Raw genomic sequence first — 17,554 nt, forward strand, 5'->3', positions numbered from 1 at the left:
CAGGGCCCCAGTTTGGGTTCCTGAATAGGACCCTGGTCCATCCAACACACAGTGTGGTGGACTGTCAACAGTAGAATACGTTTTAGTTGATTTTGGCCGTTGGTGGATCAAACACAAGAGGATGGAAGTGCAAAACCAGAAGCTTTAAAGTGAGGCGTCAACATCTTTTATGACTTTTGTGTGCCGGCGTTCGACAAATGGATCAAGTCTTTGACACCTACTTTGAAGGCGAGCTATTTCTGGCTGGGCTATTGTGGCAACACATAGGTTGCAGAAGTCCTGACCTCAACTTATTTAGGTGCGTCCTTTCAATAGCATACCAAGACTCAGCGTACTCTGCAGTGGACATTTATTTTTCTTTTTGCCAGAGTGACAAAATGTCCACTACAGAGGATTCAGGGTCTCAGGAGGTTGAGGTTCTGTAAGGAATTTTCATTGCATTGCTTCCGGACTCGGTTTAAAAGAGCTGAGGTCAGCGTCCTCACCTCCTAGCCTCTTTCATGTAATCTTTTGTCTTCTTGATTTCCTGACCCACACACTAGTTCTCACACACACCTACTAAAAAGGTGTCGCTCTTGTAAACGACCCAAATCTGCCTCGTTTGAAGACCATCACAGCACAACATGTAGGGAGACTTTGTTTATGTTTGTATGTCTTTTAGATCAAAGGGCTCAGGAGATGGGATTGATCCTTGCAATTCTGATTCAGTGGACAGTAGGGTTGTACGATATACCGGTATTGGTATAGTGCCGCGATACTAATGAATCATATTCGGTACTATACCGCCTCTAAAAAGTACCGGTTCTGGTTTAAGACATGGCTAACTAGCTAGCGGCTAAAGTCCAGTCGCAGTCGGCAGTGTTTTAGCTACTTCTAAATCACTAATCCTCGCCTCCATGGCGACAAATAAAGTAAGTTTCCTACAAGTATCATCCCTGCAGGACGAGGAATAGCTAAACATGCTTCACTACACACCGTAGCTCATTGGCGTCAAAATGTAAACAAACGCTATTGGTGGATCTACACCTGACATCCACTGTAATGATACCAAGTACAGGAGCGTGTCTAATCGATACTAATATTATTACATCTATTTCGTCGCAAAATCTTTTTTCCTTTTTTAAAATGTATATTATGTTTATAAACTCAGGAAATATGTCCCTGGACAAATGAAGACTTTGAATATGACCAATGTATGATCCTGTAACAACTTGGTATCAGATTGATACCTAAATTTGTGGTATCATCCAAAACTAATGTAAAGTATCCAAACAACAGAAGAATAAGTGATTATTACATTTTAACAGAAGTGTAGATAGAACATGTTAAAAGAGACAGTAAGCAGATATTAACAGTAAATGAACAAGTAGATTAATAATTCATTTTCTACCACTTGTCCTTAATAATGTTGACAAAATAATAGAATAGTAAATGTCACAATATGTTACTGCATACGTCAGCAGACTAAATTAGGAGTCTTTGTTTGCTTACTTACTACTAAAAGACAAGTTGTCTTGTATGTTCACTATTTTATTTAAGGACAAACTTGCAATAAGAAACGTATGTTTAATGTACCCTAAGATTTGTTGTCAAAATAAAGCCAATAATCCAGTTTTTTTGTGGTCCCCTTTATTTAGAAATGTATCGAAAAGTATCGAAATATATTTTGGTACCGTTACCGGTACCAGAATATTGGTATCGGGACAACACTAGTGGACAGGATGTTTCATATATGTAGTAGAATACAATTTCATCACAGCATCCATAGTGTATTGATAGAAAGGACGGTGGCAGTCATTGGCCTTATTGCAATATCACACTATATTGCTGTCTTATCTTTGTTTTTTACTCCACCTGTTCTTACTTTTTAATCCCTTTGTGGTTGCAGCTAAACTAGAGGTGGAGACTGACTCTTTTGGGAGTCGTGTTCGCATCAGAGGGGTGAAGACCGGATACTACATCTGTATGAACAAGAGAGGGAAGCTGATTGGAAAGGTAATTCGCACTGTATATATTTGTATATATACTGTATAAACAGGGGTTGTCAAAATGAACAAATTAACCAATGTGATTCATCACAAAAAGAATCGCAAAATTCATGTCCACACTTAGATTAATCATGCCATTTTTTTTTTTTGACCGTACAAGCTCTTTTGCCTTAACGGTCAGTGATCAGATTGTCATACGTACAAAAATGAGTGAGGAGACTGCAACTGTTGTGCTCGATGGAAAATTTCACTCCGAACTACACCCTGAGAGAACTTTTGATAAAACTGTTACCAAGTTATGTACGAATAAATTACATGTATTTAAGTAAAACATCTAAAAACATTCCCGGATGACATTCTGACAATAAAATGGCTTATGGAGTCCTTAGTACAGGCCTGGGCAATTATTTTTTGACCTGGGGGCCGGTATATCTGATTTTTAGGAACACTAATACAAAACCTCACAATAATTAATTGATTGCTAAAAAACGTTATCACAGACCGCCTTAAAAAACGGAATGGAATTTTTAATTTTTTTACTGAATGAGACACCCAGAATGTACATGAAAATAAAGAATGTGGGGTTTACAATATTGACTATGAACGATAAAACACTGAATATTGACAACATATGAACATCACAAACCCTCGACATATTTTACAATCAAGCGAAACGCAACAAAAATGCAAAAAACAAAGCGAAATATGAACGCGAAGGGTAAAAAAAAAAACCCCACCTATAATCTGATACATCTGATACATCACTAAGCTTTAGAACTTTGTTGTAAAAATCTCCTTCCGCGTCTGTCCCTGACTCCCGCATTTCAGGCTGACACTCTGTGGAAACGCTCCACACCCACACTGCTTGGTGCCTCGTCTGAGCTGCTGTGACTTAGATTACCATAGTAACTAATTAGATTACCATAGTAACTAATTAGATTACCATAGTAACTAGTACATCATGCAAAAGCGCAGATTCCAACCGTTGAAATATAGTTCAAGACTTCCGGTAATTTGAAAACATCACTGCACATCATAATGGCAGCTACAGTTTCCATCTTAAAGACCAAAAAAAAAATGATTTGGGAATGTCCAGCAGGACAGGCCCAGGTCTGCCTTTGTAGGTTGCCGCTACTTTTGCGTGATGTCAAATTTGGTTGAGGTCAGGGTTCATGGAATTGCACTGAGTTTGCGAAAAGAACTCAAATTCATGACATGCCAGTTTGTTATTGTAGGCTGAGTTTACAGGGATGTCTAAAGTGCAACCTGGGCACCTTTTTTTTGGCCGGCTGCTTATTTTTCATCGATCCTCTGCATATTCTAAAAATATAATTAATATTCGCAAATTAAATTTTTGTACTATATTATTATTTATTCAATATAGAGGGTGGCCATACATTTACAGTAGACCACATTTATCACAAAAGCAATTGAATTATATATATATATTTTTATAAAATAAGCAGTTGATATTGTAGTTCTGGGGTCACCAACGCGGTGCCCGCGGGCACCAGGTTGCCCGTAAGGACCAGATGAGTAGCCCGCTGGCCTGTTCTAAAAATAGCTCAAATAGCAGCACTTACCAGTGAGCTGCCTCTATTTTTTAAATTGTATTTATTTACCAGCAAGTTGGTCTCGCTTTGCTCGACATTTTTAATTCTAAGAGAGACAAAACTCAAATAGAATTTGAAAATCCAAGAAAATATTTTAAAGACTTGGTCTTCACTAACTGACAAAGAAACAGATAACATATTTGGTGTCCAGTTCAAAGTGTGACATGATTTATTTAAAAATTTGAGAGTTGACTTTTGTATTTTACATGAGTTATTTGTACAAACATGGTGCAAAGTAATTCATGATTTGTTAAAAAATGTTAGTGGCTAGCTAGTTAAAATGGGATATTGCAATTTCACAAGACTGTCTTAGAAGTGATCATTTGGAAATGTTCAATTTGAAAAATGTGCACTTAGAGAAAATATAAAAATAAAGTGTTGCATATTGATATTTATCTGTTTCTATACATATATATATATATATATATATATATTGTGAGAAATCATTAAGATGATCAGTGTTTCCACAAAGATAAATATCATTAGATATTAATAATAACATAGAGTTAAAGGTAAATTGAGCAAATTGGCTATTTCTGGCAATTTATTTAAGTGTGTATCAAACTGGTAGCCCCTGCGATGAGGTGGCGACTTGTCCAGGGTGTAGCCCGCCTTCCGCCCGATTGTAGCTGAGATAGGCTCCAGCGCCCCCCGCAACCCTAAAGGGAATAAGCGGTAGAAAATGGATGGAAACCTTCGCATTAATCAGTACCCAAGAAGTAGCTCTTGGTTTCAAAAAGGCTGTAGTTATTTCCTCATTTAATACACGTCTCTATGGATACCATTAGTTGATAGGCTCCAGCACCCCCACCCGAACCCTATGAGGGACAAGCGGTAGTAAATGGATGGATCGCTCTAATCAATGATGGCGATTGCATCGGTGATATTTTGCTCCAGGGCGTTGATGACCCCCCCCCGTGTGAATTGAATGTATCTCTCTTTCTAGCCATTGATCTTTGTTTGATACGTGCTATCTTTAATATATAACACTTCATTGTGGTCTAGTCCATATGCATTGGATATGCTTTGGTAGAAATGTTGCTCCAAAGTCACTTTTATAACGAGTTTTTTTAAATCTATCTGCAAACAGTTTGTGTGTGGAGGCGTTCCTTTTCATTGCAATTGAGACCCTCCACACCCCACTCCTTTGTAAATGTCAGAGATTAGACAATGAACACCATCGCTATTTTACTTGGTTTTATTTATTTATTTCAATCAAGGCCGCAAATTAATTGCATAAATATGATTTACTGTAGATTCACCGGTCACAGTAGTAGGTATAAAATACAGGAAAAACCTGCACTCTCAAAAAAACGTAATAAAACAAAAATAAAGAGGTGCACGGTAAAAAGTGTACTTAAAGAAAAAGCAAGGCCAGCAACACAAGTGTCCTTCTTATAATTGTAATATAATCGGCACATGCGCTACCAAACACAGACCGGTTTCGACAAAGTCGTCATCAGTGTGCAATTTTCTAACAGGAAGCGATGCACTTAAATAGTCACAGCTGTGGTCAATCAATTGATGTAATAAATCAAAAAAAACTTCAAAAATAAAAGTGCACAAATAGACAAATTGGAAAATTGTACAAAATAAATCAAAGACTCAGTACAGTATCATAGGTAAATAAAGTAATAAACTATTTTTTTTTTCAATTAAAAATAAATACATTTAATACCGTTTTTTTTTTTCATTTAAAAAATAAAAATTGAAAAAATAAAAAAATGTGTGGACAACCATTATAATAAACAGTAGTAGGTATACCTGCACACTCTGATCGATACAAAGCAAGTGTGTCAAGAAGCATCCAAAACTGTGCGCAATCTCACGTCCAAATTCATTAACCAATTAACAATTGATATTGCTTAACACGAGTAGCCAACATTGTAACGATTTTTATTGAAATGTTTATTTTTTTATTGTAACCATTTTTAAAGGTCAGAAAAGACAAAGATCATCACAGGTCCCCTTTGGGTTTGAACTGTTTAAAGGGGAACTGCATTTTTTTTTTTTTTATAATTTTGCCTATTGTTCACAATCCTTATGAGACAAGAAGACAAAAGGTTTTTGGGTTTTTTTGTATTCTAACTTGTAGAAAAAATGGCTTTTTCCAGGTGGCGTGCAATGCAGCTAATGGGAGCAATCAGTTCTCCTTTTAAATCACTTTAAATATGCATTCAAAAACCGCCAGCAATACTTCATTTAAATTCTATAACCTGTGTCATATCCATACTTTAGCGAAATTGTTATTGTAAGAGCGAACACAGCGTAGGAAAAACATCTGCATGCTGCAGCATTCGCCGTGAGTTAACTACGACAAGAATAATGCTCGTTTCAACGTCAGCAGCTGTATGGCTTTTATGCTCGTAATGCACAAAACAATGCGATTGTACACCAATCTGTGCTGACTTAAAAAGATGAACAATCATATTACAGTATCTGTAAAGTAAGACATAATGAATATTAAGGTATTTTTTCTGGCGAAATCGAAGGATTGACGTGTTAAAACAAAATGTATGAGTGTTTGTTTATTGTACACGCTATATCCAAATTACGCTGTACAGTATTGTGTTTTGCCATACATGATGTGCAGCATGCGTCATGATCAATATTTTAGTGACTGACTGGATGGACAGTTATCTTTTTAGTCCAGCTGGCCGGGGACGTTTTTCCGGTTTATTTTGTGTAAGCACTCCAATTAAGTCAAAACAGCATGACTCCAAGTTCCCCTTTTAATGTCTAACCCAGGGGTCGGCCACCCAAAATGTTGAAAGAGCCATATTGGACTAAAAATACATAAACAATTCGGTCTGTAGCCGCAAAAGATTAGAAGCCTTATATACAGTAAGTATTATGATGAAGGCAACACATGATGTAAGTGTCTATATTAGCTATATTAGCCTACTAAAGGCTGACACAAATCTTTGTTACAGAAATGTTGTATTTTAATTTTTATTCTACACATTTTTGCAACATTGGAAATCATTAGTCAAATGCAGGCTTCTCACAGAATGAGATAACTTCTGGAAATTACTGGCTCAGAATGGCCAAAGGTATAGATGTGTGTGTCCAAGTTAAAGGAAATGGCAGGCTGTCTTCTTCTAATGGATTTATTACAATCTTTGCAAGCTGTGTAACGTTTACTGTGGTCTGGAACAACATGGCACACAAACAACTATCATAAATGCAGCCAATATTACGTACAGATAATGTGTCATGAGACATGCAAATATAAATTAAATACACAGAGGACATAAGTAAAGGAAATTAAATGTGCTCAAATATACCTACAAACGAGGCATAATGATGAAATATGTACATACGGCTAGCTTAAAACATTTGGTGGACAAAATGAGACAAAGAAGGAATGGCATAAAACACGTCTTTCTGTGGCAGTATCGGAGAAAGTTGTACATGTAAACAAACTACGATGAGTTCAAGGATCGCTGAAATTAGTAGGACAAAACGGTGCTTGCCGAATACTCTCATCAGTGAAGCATGTTTAACATAAACAGTGGGATTTCTAACAAAAAGGAAGGTTTGTGTCATGTTTGTTCTCCTACAGAAAATATATTAAAACAAAAAATAATTTTTTTCTTCATCTTTTTCCATTTTCACCCATCTGTGAAAGAGGTCCAGGTAGCCACTAGGGCAGCGCTAAAGATGCGGCTTTAGAGCCGCGGGTTGCTGACCCCCGGGCTAAGTCAAACTCCCGGCGACCAAGACTAATAGAAATAGCACTATTTATAATGAATAATAACAATAATTACCTCTATTATCAACAATACAATTGTTCAAATGCAACAATACATATATGTAATGATAACTTGAAATACAAAAGAAAGCAGATAAATGGAGGGGAAGAAAGAGAAGCCAACTATGTTAACCTTGTAGATTGTTATAGCAACAATAGGTTAAGCTTTGTCACTGTGCCATGTGTTACCCAGTTTCCCGTAGGGCAACAATGTTAATATATGTTTGATTAAAACATATATTAACATTATTATTTTAATTTAATTTATAATTATATCTGCAGATTGACCTTAAATTGGTTTTACAGATTTACTGCAATTGTTGAATGACAATAAAAATAATATTAATAATGATATATGACTTGTTTTTAACATTTTTATGACTGAGACCCTTTTGGCTCCCCAAGACCAATCTGGAGATGAGTCCTAAAGAGAAAAAAAACCTTATATATTTTATTGGTTTTGATCATGAAAAATATCACAATGGCCCCCGCATGTTTTGATTTTTCCCTTTTTGGAAAATGTTTGGACATCCCTGGTTTAAAGTATCGGATTAATATCGGTATCGACCAATACTCAAGGCTCCAATATGAAAAAGTTGCATTCAGACACCCCTACTCAGTCGCCAACACGTGGGATTCCTTGTTTGGGCACCCGATTCCTGGGAATGATACAAAGGGAAAATTAGTTTGTTGCAATCAATGTTTGGCCGTACAATAACCAATAACCAACCAATACATTTTAATCAAAAACCGCATTATAGTACCGCGATACTAAAGAATCATTTTTGGTACTATACCGCCTCTAAAAAGTACCGGTCCGATTTTAATTTCTAGAATTATTGATTGTACTGTTTAAAAAAAAAAAAAAGGATTACTCCCTATATGTCTATATATTTTTTTGGATTATTATTTACTATATGTTTATATTCTTTTATTTTATTTATAATTATTATTATTATCAATTTGTTATTATTATTATTATTATTATTATTATTACAAAAAAAGTTATTTATTTAATTAATGTATCCGTAAATATTATTACTATTTTGTTTTCTTGCTGTTTCTTTCTTTTTGTGGGGGTGGGGGGGCCATCGTTGGGATATAAACAAAAAGATATTTTGACATTTAGGGCAGACAACAGATAAATGATGTACGGTATGTAAATAAATGGATAATGGATAAAATAAAAATTAAATAAATAAAAAATAAATAAATAAACATATGTTTAATGTAAGATTTTTTGTTAAAATAAAGCCAATGATGCACTTTTTTGTGGTCCCTTTTAATCAGAAATAATTTATTAATCCGAAAGGGGAAATTAAAAATTTAGAAAAGTATCGAAAAGTACCGAAAAGTATCAAAATAATTTTGGTACCGGTAACAAAATATTGGTATAGGGACAGCACTAATCGGTATCGACCAATACTCAAGGCTCCAATATGAAAAAGTTGAATTTGGACACCCCTACTTATTCGCCAATGCGTGGGATTCCTTGTTTGGGCACCGATTCCTGGGATGATACAAAGGGAAATTTAGAGTAGTTTGTTGAATGCAATGTGTGGCCGTACAATAACCAACCAATGAATTCTAATCAAAAACCGTGTTTAGGGTTGTACGGTATACCGGTATTAGTATAGTACTGTGATACTAATGAATTATTTTCGGTACTATACTGCCTCTGAAAAGTACCGGTGCTTACTTACTTACTTGCTTACTTACTACTAAAAGACAAGTTGTCTAGTATGTTCACTATTGTATTTAAGGACAAACTTGCAATAAGAAACATATGCTTGATGTACCGTAAGATTTATTGTTAAAATAAAGCCAATAATGCAATTTTTTGTGGTCCCCTTTATTTAGAAAAGTATCGAAAAGTACCGAAAAGTATCAAAATAATTTTGGTACCGGTAACAAAATATTGGTATCGGAACAACACTAATCGGTATCGACCAATACTCAAGACTCCAATGTTAATAAAGTTGCATTCGGACACCCCTACTCATTCGCCAACGCGTGGGATTCCTTGTTTGGGCACCCAATTCCTCGGAATGATACAAATTGAATAAAAATCAACAACACCCAGAAAATTAGACTAGTTTGTTGCATGCAATGTTTGGCCGTACAATAACCAATAACCAACCAATACATTTTAATCAAAAACCTAGTGGCCTACAAAAACTAAGATACCACTGTAGTTTAGTTGCATGACGGAAGCAATTTCCACTGTCTGGATGTACAAAACGCATTAATTTTATCTGCCTCTTTTTTTTTTTTACCCAGAGGAAGGGAAGAGGCAAAGACTGCATCTTTACCGAGATTGTTCTGGAAAACAACTACACGGCGCTCCAGAACGCCAAATACGAGGGTTGGTACATGGCGTTCACGCGCAAGGGTCGTCCGAGGAAGGCCTCCAAAACCAAGCAGCACCAGCGAGAAGCCCACTTCATGAAGCGGCTACCTCGGGGCCACCTGCTGAGCGAGCGACGTCCGTTCGACGCTCTCCCTCTCTCCGTCCTCCCTCTCAGCAAGAGGACTAAACATTCCCATCAGCAGCGCTCCGGGGGCCGCTGAGAGCGGACAAGGTGGACGAACCATTACATGGAGTGTGGACTGTTTGTTCTGGGTTCTATGTCTAATCTGGTAGTTATTTCCAGCTCAGTGAGAAGATGTTAGAGGTTGCCAATTTTCTCATGAAATTAGTGGGAAATTGAATTAATAGCAAGACTTTAAAGACTGATTCAAGTACGAAGCTCGACATGGCAGCTATCTGAGTTTCAGTGGATGTTCTAATTCCCCTGAAAAGGCATTTTTGGATATTTTATAACCACTTTTTTTACATATATGAATATATTTTACTGTAAAATATGTAAATTGCATCAAATCGATATTTATTTTAGAGTGTATATTAAAACCACTAAAGAATCCATTCTAAAGCCTTTCTGTCATGTTGTTTTGGAATGGGATGCTCGCATACAAAATGTTGTTTGCCCCCCTCCCTACCTCCCGGCCCGACTTGGAGTCGGAGACCCAGATAACTGAGGGGCAATATCTGTGACAGGCCCCAGGATTCAATGTGCTCAGCAAGTGAGACTTGGGCCTGAATGGCTGCAGCTACGCATTAAAAGCGATGAGGTCAGCCCACCATTTTGGCCCAAACAAAGGTTACCACCATGTCGTTGCATTTCTCACGATCGCACACCGTAACCCTCTGATCAAATGGGCCTTTGTGAAAGCTCATATAAAAGGGCATGTTATACAATAGTGGGTTCGAATAATAACACAAGGAGGGGTCAGTTATCAAAAAGAAGCCAGTCACACAGGGAGGGGTGGGAGGGCGCAGAAAAAACATCGGGGCCTGTGTGGCGAAATGTGGCATGGACTGAAAGAGGGGGAATGGCTGGGAAGAGGCATTCGGGAGTGAAAGGGAGGCAGAAAAAGGAATCCTCTTCCCAGAGGCAGTTGAGCATGACCGTCAGAGGCCAAACGACAGGAGAGGAAGAAGACCCCCGAACACAAGGACCTGGCTGCTCTCACAATGCATGAGCTGGATGGCCAATTTGTTGGCGGCCCAAATAATCATCAAAATTGATGTTTATGGATCTTTTACGTCAACGTCAACGACAATCATCAGGAGCAATAACACTCTAAAAAATGATTCATGCCATTAGTAAGTAAAGCTTAAAATCAAGAGCCTTTTCTGCATTAAAAATCAGTTTATAACTTACAACACCAGTGAAGTTGGCACGTGGTGTAAATGGTAAATAAAAACAGAATACAATAATTTGCAAATCCTTTTCAACCTATATTCAATTGAATAGACTGCAAAGACAAGATATTTAACGTTCGAACTGGAAAACCTTGTTGTTTTTTGCAAATATTAGCTCATTTGGAATTTGATGCCTGCAACATAATTCAAGAAAACCACTGTCAGTAACTACAGTTTGTCGCTACATCTGTAAGTGCAAGTTAATACTCTACTATGCAAACCCAAAGCCATTTATCAACAACACCCAGAAACGCTGCCCGCTTCGCTGGGCCCGAGCTCATCCAAGATGGACTGAAGCAGAGTGGAAAAGTGTTCTGTGGTCTGAAGAATGGGCAGCACGGTGGAAGAGGGGATAGTGCGTCTGCCTCACAATACGAAGGTCCTGAGTAGTCTTGGGTTCAATTCCAGGCTCGGGATCTTTCTGTGTGGAGTTTGCATGTTCTCCCCGTGACTGTGTGGGTTCCCTCCGGGTACTCCGGCTTCCTCCCACCTCCAAAGATATGCACCTGGGGATAGGTTGATTGGCAACACTAAATTGGCTCTAGTGTGTGAATGTTGTCTGTCTATCTATGTTGGCCCTGCGATGAGGTGGCGACTTGTCCAGGGTGTACCCCGCCTTCCGCCCGATTGTAGCTGAGATAGGCTCCAGAGCCCCCCGCGACCCCAAAGGGAACAAGCGGTAGAAAATCGATGGATGGATGGGTCTGAAGAGTCCACATTTCAAAAAATCTTTGGAAACTGTGGACATTGTGTCTTTCGGAACAAAGAGGGAATGAACCATCCGGACAGTTGTAGGCGCAAAGTTCAAAAGCCAGCATCTGTGATGGTATGAGGGTTTATTAGTGCCCAAGGCATGGGTAACTTAACCTAAAACCGGTGAAGTTGGAATGTTGTGTGAAACGTAAATAAAACAGAATACAATGATTTGCAAATCCTTTTCAACCTATATTCAATTGAATAGACTGCAAAGACAAGATACTTAACATTTGAACTGGAAAACTTTTGTTATTTTTTGCAAATATTAGCTCATTAGGGAATTTGATGCCTGCAACATGTTTCAAAAAAGCTGACACAATTGGCATACACCCCCATAAGTGGCATACATACATCCCTCAGGCGGTACTGCATCAAAAAGGGACATCAGTGTGTAAAGGATATCACCACATGGGCTCAGGAACACTTCAGAAAACCACTGTCAGTAACTACAGTTTGTCGCTACATCTGTAAGTGCAGGTTAAAACTCTACTATGCAAAGCCAAATCCATTTATCATCAACACCCAGAAAGGGGCCGAGCTCATCTAAGATGGACTGATGCAAAGTGGAAAAGTGTTCGGTGGTCTGACGAGTCCACATTTCAAATTATTTTTGGAAACTGTGGATGTTGTGTCCTCCGGAACAAAGAGGAAAATAACTACCTGGATTGTTTTCGGCGCAAAGTTCAAAAGCCAGCATCTGTGATGTTATGGGGTTGTATTAGTGCCCAAGGCATGGGTAACTTACACATCTGTGAAGGCCCCATTAATGCTGAAATGATACAGGTTTTGGAGCACATATGTTGCCATCCAAGCAACTTTATCATGGACACCCCTGCTTATTTTCAGCAAGACGATGCCAAGCCACGTGTTACAACAGCGTGGCTTCATAGTAAAAGAGTGCGGGTACTACACTGGCCTGCCTGTAGTCCAGACCTGACTCTCATTGAAAATGTGTGGCGCATTATGAAGCCTAAAATACCACAATGGAGACCCCCGGACTGTTGAACAACTTAAGCTGTACATCAAGCAAGAATGGGAAAGAATTCCACCTGAAAAGCTTCAAAAATTGGTCTCCTCAGTTCCCAAATGTTTACTGAGTGTTGTTAAAAGGAAAGGCCATGTAACACAGTGGTAAAAATGCCCCTGTGCCAACTTTTTTGCAATGTGTTGCTGCCATTACATTCTAAGTTAATGGTTATTTGCAAAAAAAAAATGTTTTCTCAGTTCGAACATTAAGTATCTTGTATTTGCAGTCTATTCAATTGAATATAAGTTGAAAAGGATTTGCAAATCATTGTATTCTGTTTTTATTTACGATCTACACAACGTGCCAACTTCACTGGTTTTGAGTTTTGTATTTAGTCACCAAAACTTCTGTACACATTTCAATCAGTGACCTGAAAGAATGATCACCTGCTCTTTTTGACGTAGCCCAAGTAAATATTTTGCATTATATTATTTGTAGTGTGTTACTTTGGAATAGACTGTACACATGTGATGCCTATTTGTACTTTTCTTTTTTATATAAATAAGCCGAAAATTCAGAAGGATCACCACTGTTGGAGACTACGTTCTTGGTAAAGCTAGACCAGTTTTACCGAAAAATATTGTCCTTGCTGTCCTCAAAGAGATGGGCTGCAAAAAAGTGCATCCAGAACACCCTGCTTGAGGTATGAATACATTCAAATTAGGTAATTTCATACAAGACAATCTACTTTTTTTCCCAACAGACCGTTGTTAGTTTTTTTTATCATAATTTACCTGTTTCACACTGGCGGCATGAGAAGTGCATATGTGTTGCGGAAGATGTTGGCTTACAATTAGGCGTCCATGTTGACAGGTGAGAGCTTTCAGACCGAGCTCAGGAGTCTTGCCTATTTTCTCCACTAGCAGCTGAAGGCTACTCATGCAAATACATCAATAAAAAGTCTGAAACATACAACTTGAAAGAAAAGCCTCAGGTGTGAAAATGCTGTTATACATCTCGGGCTCTCGGTGATACTGTGCTGTTCTGTGTGACTGGACAGTGAATAACAGACCTGCATTTTACAGGCGGCCAGAAATGCAATTTAAAATCAACTATAATATTCTCCATTATCAATAGGATGTATTAAAAGGCAGCTGTTTACAATTCTTATAAGGGAATAATATGTTAGATTTAGGGCTCAGTCTAAGACAAACATATCAATAGCAACTATAGTAAATAAGAAAACATTACAGGTAAGATGAAACATGATAGGCATGATAGGATTTTGCATTGTTTTTTTGTTTTTTTTAACTTTTATTAAAAAATTGTATCTGCATTTTTATGATACATTTGAAATTACAAATTCTAACTCTACTTAGACAAGTTATGCTTTCTTTAAAATAACTAATTATGTGACGATCTGTCACTTCACTTCTGTTCGTTTCCTTGTTTGGTGTTTGTTTCCTGTCGGCGCTCTTAATTTTGGTTCCATTTCCTGCATGTCTCCCTGAGCGCTCGTTTCCCTCACCTGTCCCTGATTGGCAGCCCGGCACACCTGGTTGCGGTTGGCAATCAGGCTGCTATTTATGCCTGCCTCGCCTGTTCCTCAGTGCTCAAGGATTATGTGAGGAACCCGCATGGCTGCAGTAGTTGTGACCCCAAGATGCAGGAACCAGGAGAACGATGGGCAGGTAAGAGTTTGTATTACTCTCAGACAGGAAGAAACAGTCGTGCATGTAAACAATCCCAAACATAATCACAAGCGTCGAGCACTGAGAAACAGGCGAGGCAGGCATAAATAGCCACCTGATTGGCAACTGCAACCAGGTGTGCCGGGCTGCCAATCAGGGACAGGTGAGGGAAACGAGCGCTCAGGGAGACATGCAGGAAATGGAACAAAATTAAGAGGGCCGACAGGAAACAAACACCAAACAAGGAAACTAACAGAAATGAAGTGACCGATCGTCACAAATTCATTATTTTGTTTCTGTATGTATGTATCATAAGCCCATCCTCCTGGAAGAGCAGTTTAACATTCTTTTTCTAATTCACAGGAGGATCGTGTGGAGAGAAGGTTGCTATATGTGGCTGAGTTGTGTATTCAAGGAAAAAGGACGACCTCTTCCAAGAGCAGGTAAATCTGCCTTTTATTTTATTTATTTTTTTACCTTTAAGATTACTTAGGGGCAGCACGGTGGAACATGCAGTGATTCTCAACCTTTTTTCAGTTATGTACCCCCTGTGTTTTTTTTTTTTTAATTCAAGTGCCCCCTAATCAGAGCAAAGCATTTTTGGTTGAAAAAAAGAGATAAAGAGGTAAAATACAGCACTATGTCATCAGTTTCTGATTTATGAAATTGTATAACAATGCAAAATATTGCTCATTTGTAGTGGTCTTTCTTGAACTATTTGGAAAAAAAGATAGGTTTTTATTTATATTTATAAAGGATTTTTGAATTGCTGCTATTTTTAGAATATTTTTAAAAAATCTCACGTACCCCTTGGCATACCTTCAAGTACCCCCAGGGGTACGCGTACCCCCATTTGAGAACCACTGGGTTAGTGCATGAATGTGCCTCACAATACGAAGGTTCTGAGTAGTCCTGAGTTCAATCCCGGGTTCGGGATCTTTCTGTGTGGAGTTTGCATGTTCTCCCCGTGACTGCGTGGGTTCCCTCCGGGTACTCCGGCTTCCTCCCTCCTCCAAAAACATGCACCTGGGGATAGGTTGATTGGCAACACTAAATTGTCCCTAGTGTGTGAATGTGAGTGTGAATGTTGTCTGTCTATCTGTGTTGGCCCTGTGATGAGGTGGCGACTTGTCCAGGGTGTACCCCGCCTTCCGCCCGAATGCAGCTGAGATAGGCTCCAGCAACCCCCGCGACCCCAAAAGGGACCAGCGGTAGAAAATGGATGGATACTTAACACATGAATATCGCTTCTGATCTACCAGAATGATGGTATGGATGTTCCTGACTGATCGAGGATCTTACTTGAGGGAACAGGAATCATAGCAGACCTGGATGTACACAGAGCCTGTGCCATGCTCATGAGGCTGATACACGCACTCAACCTCAGCTACCCAAAAGAACTGGAAACCATTATTGAAGTGTTTCAAAAGATATTCCTCCGGTTGAAGGCCAGGCCAAAGGTAATGAGTCTAAACTGTTATACTAAAACATGTGAAGAGTTTGGCAATCCAAATGGAAAAAAAATGTTACACTGTTATTCAGTTGTTTACATTGTTTTGTTGTATACTATACTATACTATACCTATATGGGGGTTAAGTACAGTGGAGGTTACGTTGACGATCTGTCACGTCACCTCTGTTTGTTTCCTGTCGGTGCTCTTCGGCCCCGTATCAGGGTAAATCCCACCTAACCTTATCCATGTCCACACACAACATTGTCACCATTTAAGACCCCCTCCCCCTCCGCCCGCCGGCGCAACACGACCTAGTACGCATGCGCGGAAAATGCCACGTCATAGTCACCTCCAGTGTTGCTTTGTGTGCAAGTTCTTAAATTTAACTTATCTGAACAATATCCAGTGTTGTGGTATTTCAATTAACTGGAATCCAGTATGCTGTGGGGCCCTATTGTAGTGAATCACACCTGAGACATCATAAATTAATCAAATCTTTATTAGACACGTAAACAATGTGATGAAGAACATTTTACATCAATCAAACTAGGGATCTCGATATCTGGTTAGGACACTCCTCACTCTTTTGCCTTCACCTTTATTGTCCATTCGTTTTTGGTGACTTTATATACTCTGGACCTAGACGTTGAGTCCGCGACATACATGGCGGACAATAACTGATACAGTCTGCTTTGCCAGTCCAAATGCATTCGCTGTTTTCCGTAGTTTTCCCTCGACAGCCAGGTAACACAAAGCACACTCTACCTTTTTTATCACATCCACGGGAGCCCGCTTTCTCGTTGTCTCTCCTTTGACAAATGGACAAAGTTTTTCACTAAGTAGAATCACAGCTGACAGAATTTCTAGGCGCAGTCAGGGCGTTGAGGGTATCTGGTTTGGTGGCTGCAGGATTAGGTCTCTGCTTTTTGCAGATGATGTGGTCCTGATGGCTTCATCTGGCCAAGATCTTCAGCTCTCACTGGATCGGTTCGCAGCCGAGTGTGAAGTGACTGGGATGGGAATCAGCACCTCCAAGTCCGAGTCCATGGTTCTCGCCCGGAAAAGGGTGGAGTGCCATCTCCGGGTTGGGGAGGAGATCTTGCCCCAAGTGGAGGAGTTCAAGTACCTCGGAGTCTTGTTCACGAGTGAGGGAAGAGTGGATCGTGAGATCGACAGGCGGATCGGTGCAGCGTCTTCAGTAATGCGGACGCTGTATCGATCCGTTGTGGTGAAGAAGGAGCTGAGCCGGAAGGCAAAGCTCTCGATTTACCGGTCGATCTGCGTTCCCATCCTCACCTATGGTCATGAGCTTTGGGTCATGACCGAAAGGACAAGATCACGGGTACAAGCGGCCGAAATGAGTTTCCTCCGCCGGGTGGCGGGGCTCTCCCTTAGAGATAGGGTGAGAAGCTCTGTCATCCGGGGGGAGCTCAAAATAAAGCCGCTGCTCCTCCACATCGAGAGGAGCCAGATGAGGTGGTTTGGGCATCTGGTCAGGATGCCACCCGAACGCCTCCCTAGGGAGGTGTTTCGGGCACGTCCGACCGGTAGGAGGCCACGGGGAA

General features: G+C 39.4%; 2 protein-coding genes across 6 annotated transcripts in view; both read left to right on the top strand.

The window, feature by feature from the left end:
- fgf8b (fibroblast growth factor 8b) overlaps positions 1 to 10,246 on the top strand; it is a 32,672-nt gene extending 22,426 nt beyond the window's left edge. For both annotated transcript variants that reach the window (XM_061987831.2, XM_061987830.1), the window contains exons 5-6: positions 1,889 to 1,995; positions 9,636 to 10,246. In XM_061987831.2, the coding sequence (XP_061843815.1) occupies positions 1,889 to 1,995; positions 9,636 to 9,926 (398 nt within the window). In that variant the 3' untranslated portion in view covers positions 9,927 to 10,246. The remainder of the gene's footprint in view (positions 1 to 1,888; positions 1,996 to 9,635) is intronic.
- A 4,258-nt stretch (positions 10,247 to 14,504) lies between these two features.
- Positions 14,505 to 17,554, top strand: part of poll (polymerase (DNA directed), lambda) — a 36,241-nt gene continuing 33,191 nt past the window's right edge. The window contains exons 1-2 of one of the 4 annotated variants that reach the window (XM_061988306.2): positions 14,505 to 14,535; positions 14,899 to 14,978. Coding sequence is in view for 2 of the 4 variants with exons in the window: in XM_072916396.1 (XP_072772497.1) it covers positions 15,888 to 15,995 (108 nt within the window). In the remaining 2 variants the exon portion in view is untranslated. Of the gene's footprint in view, positions 14,536 to 14,803; positions 14,834 to 14,898; positions 14,979 to 15,797; positions 15,996 to 17,554 lie in introns of those variants that run through there. The other 3 variants (XM_061988305.2, XM_072916396.1, XM_061988301.2) reach the window with 3 other exon arrangements.

The sequence above is a fragment of the Nerophis lumbriciformis genome, linkage group LG27 (assembly GCF_033978685.3).
Source record: "Nerophis lumbriciformis linkage group LG27, RoL_Nlum_v2.1, whole genome shotgun sequence".
Taxonomy (NCBI): domain Eukaryota; kingdom Metazoa; phylum Chordata; class Actinopteri; order Syngnathiformes; family Syngnathidae; genus Nerophis; species Nerophis lumbriciformis.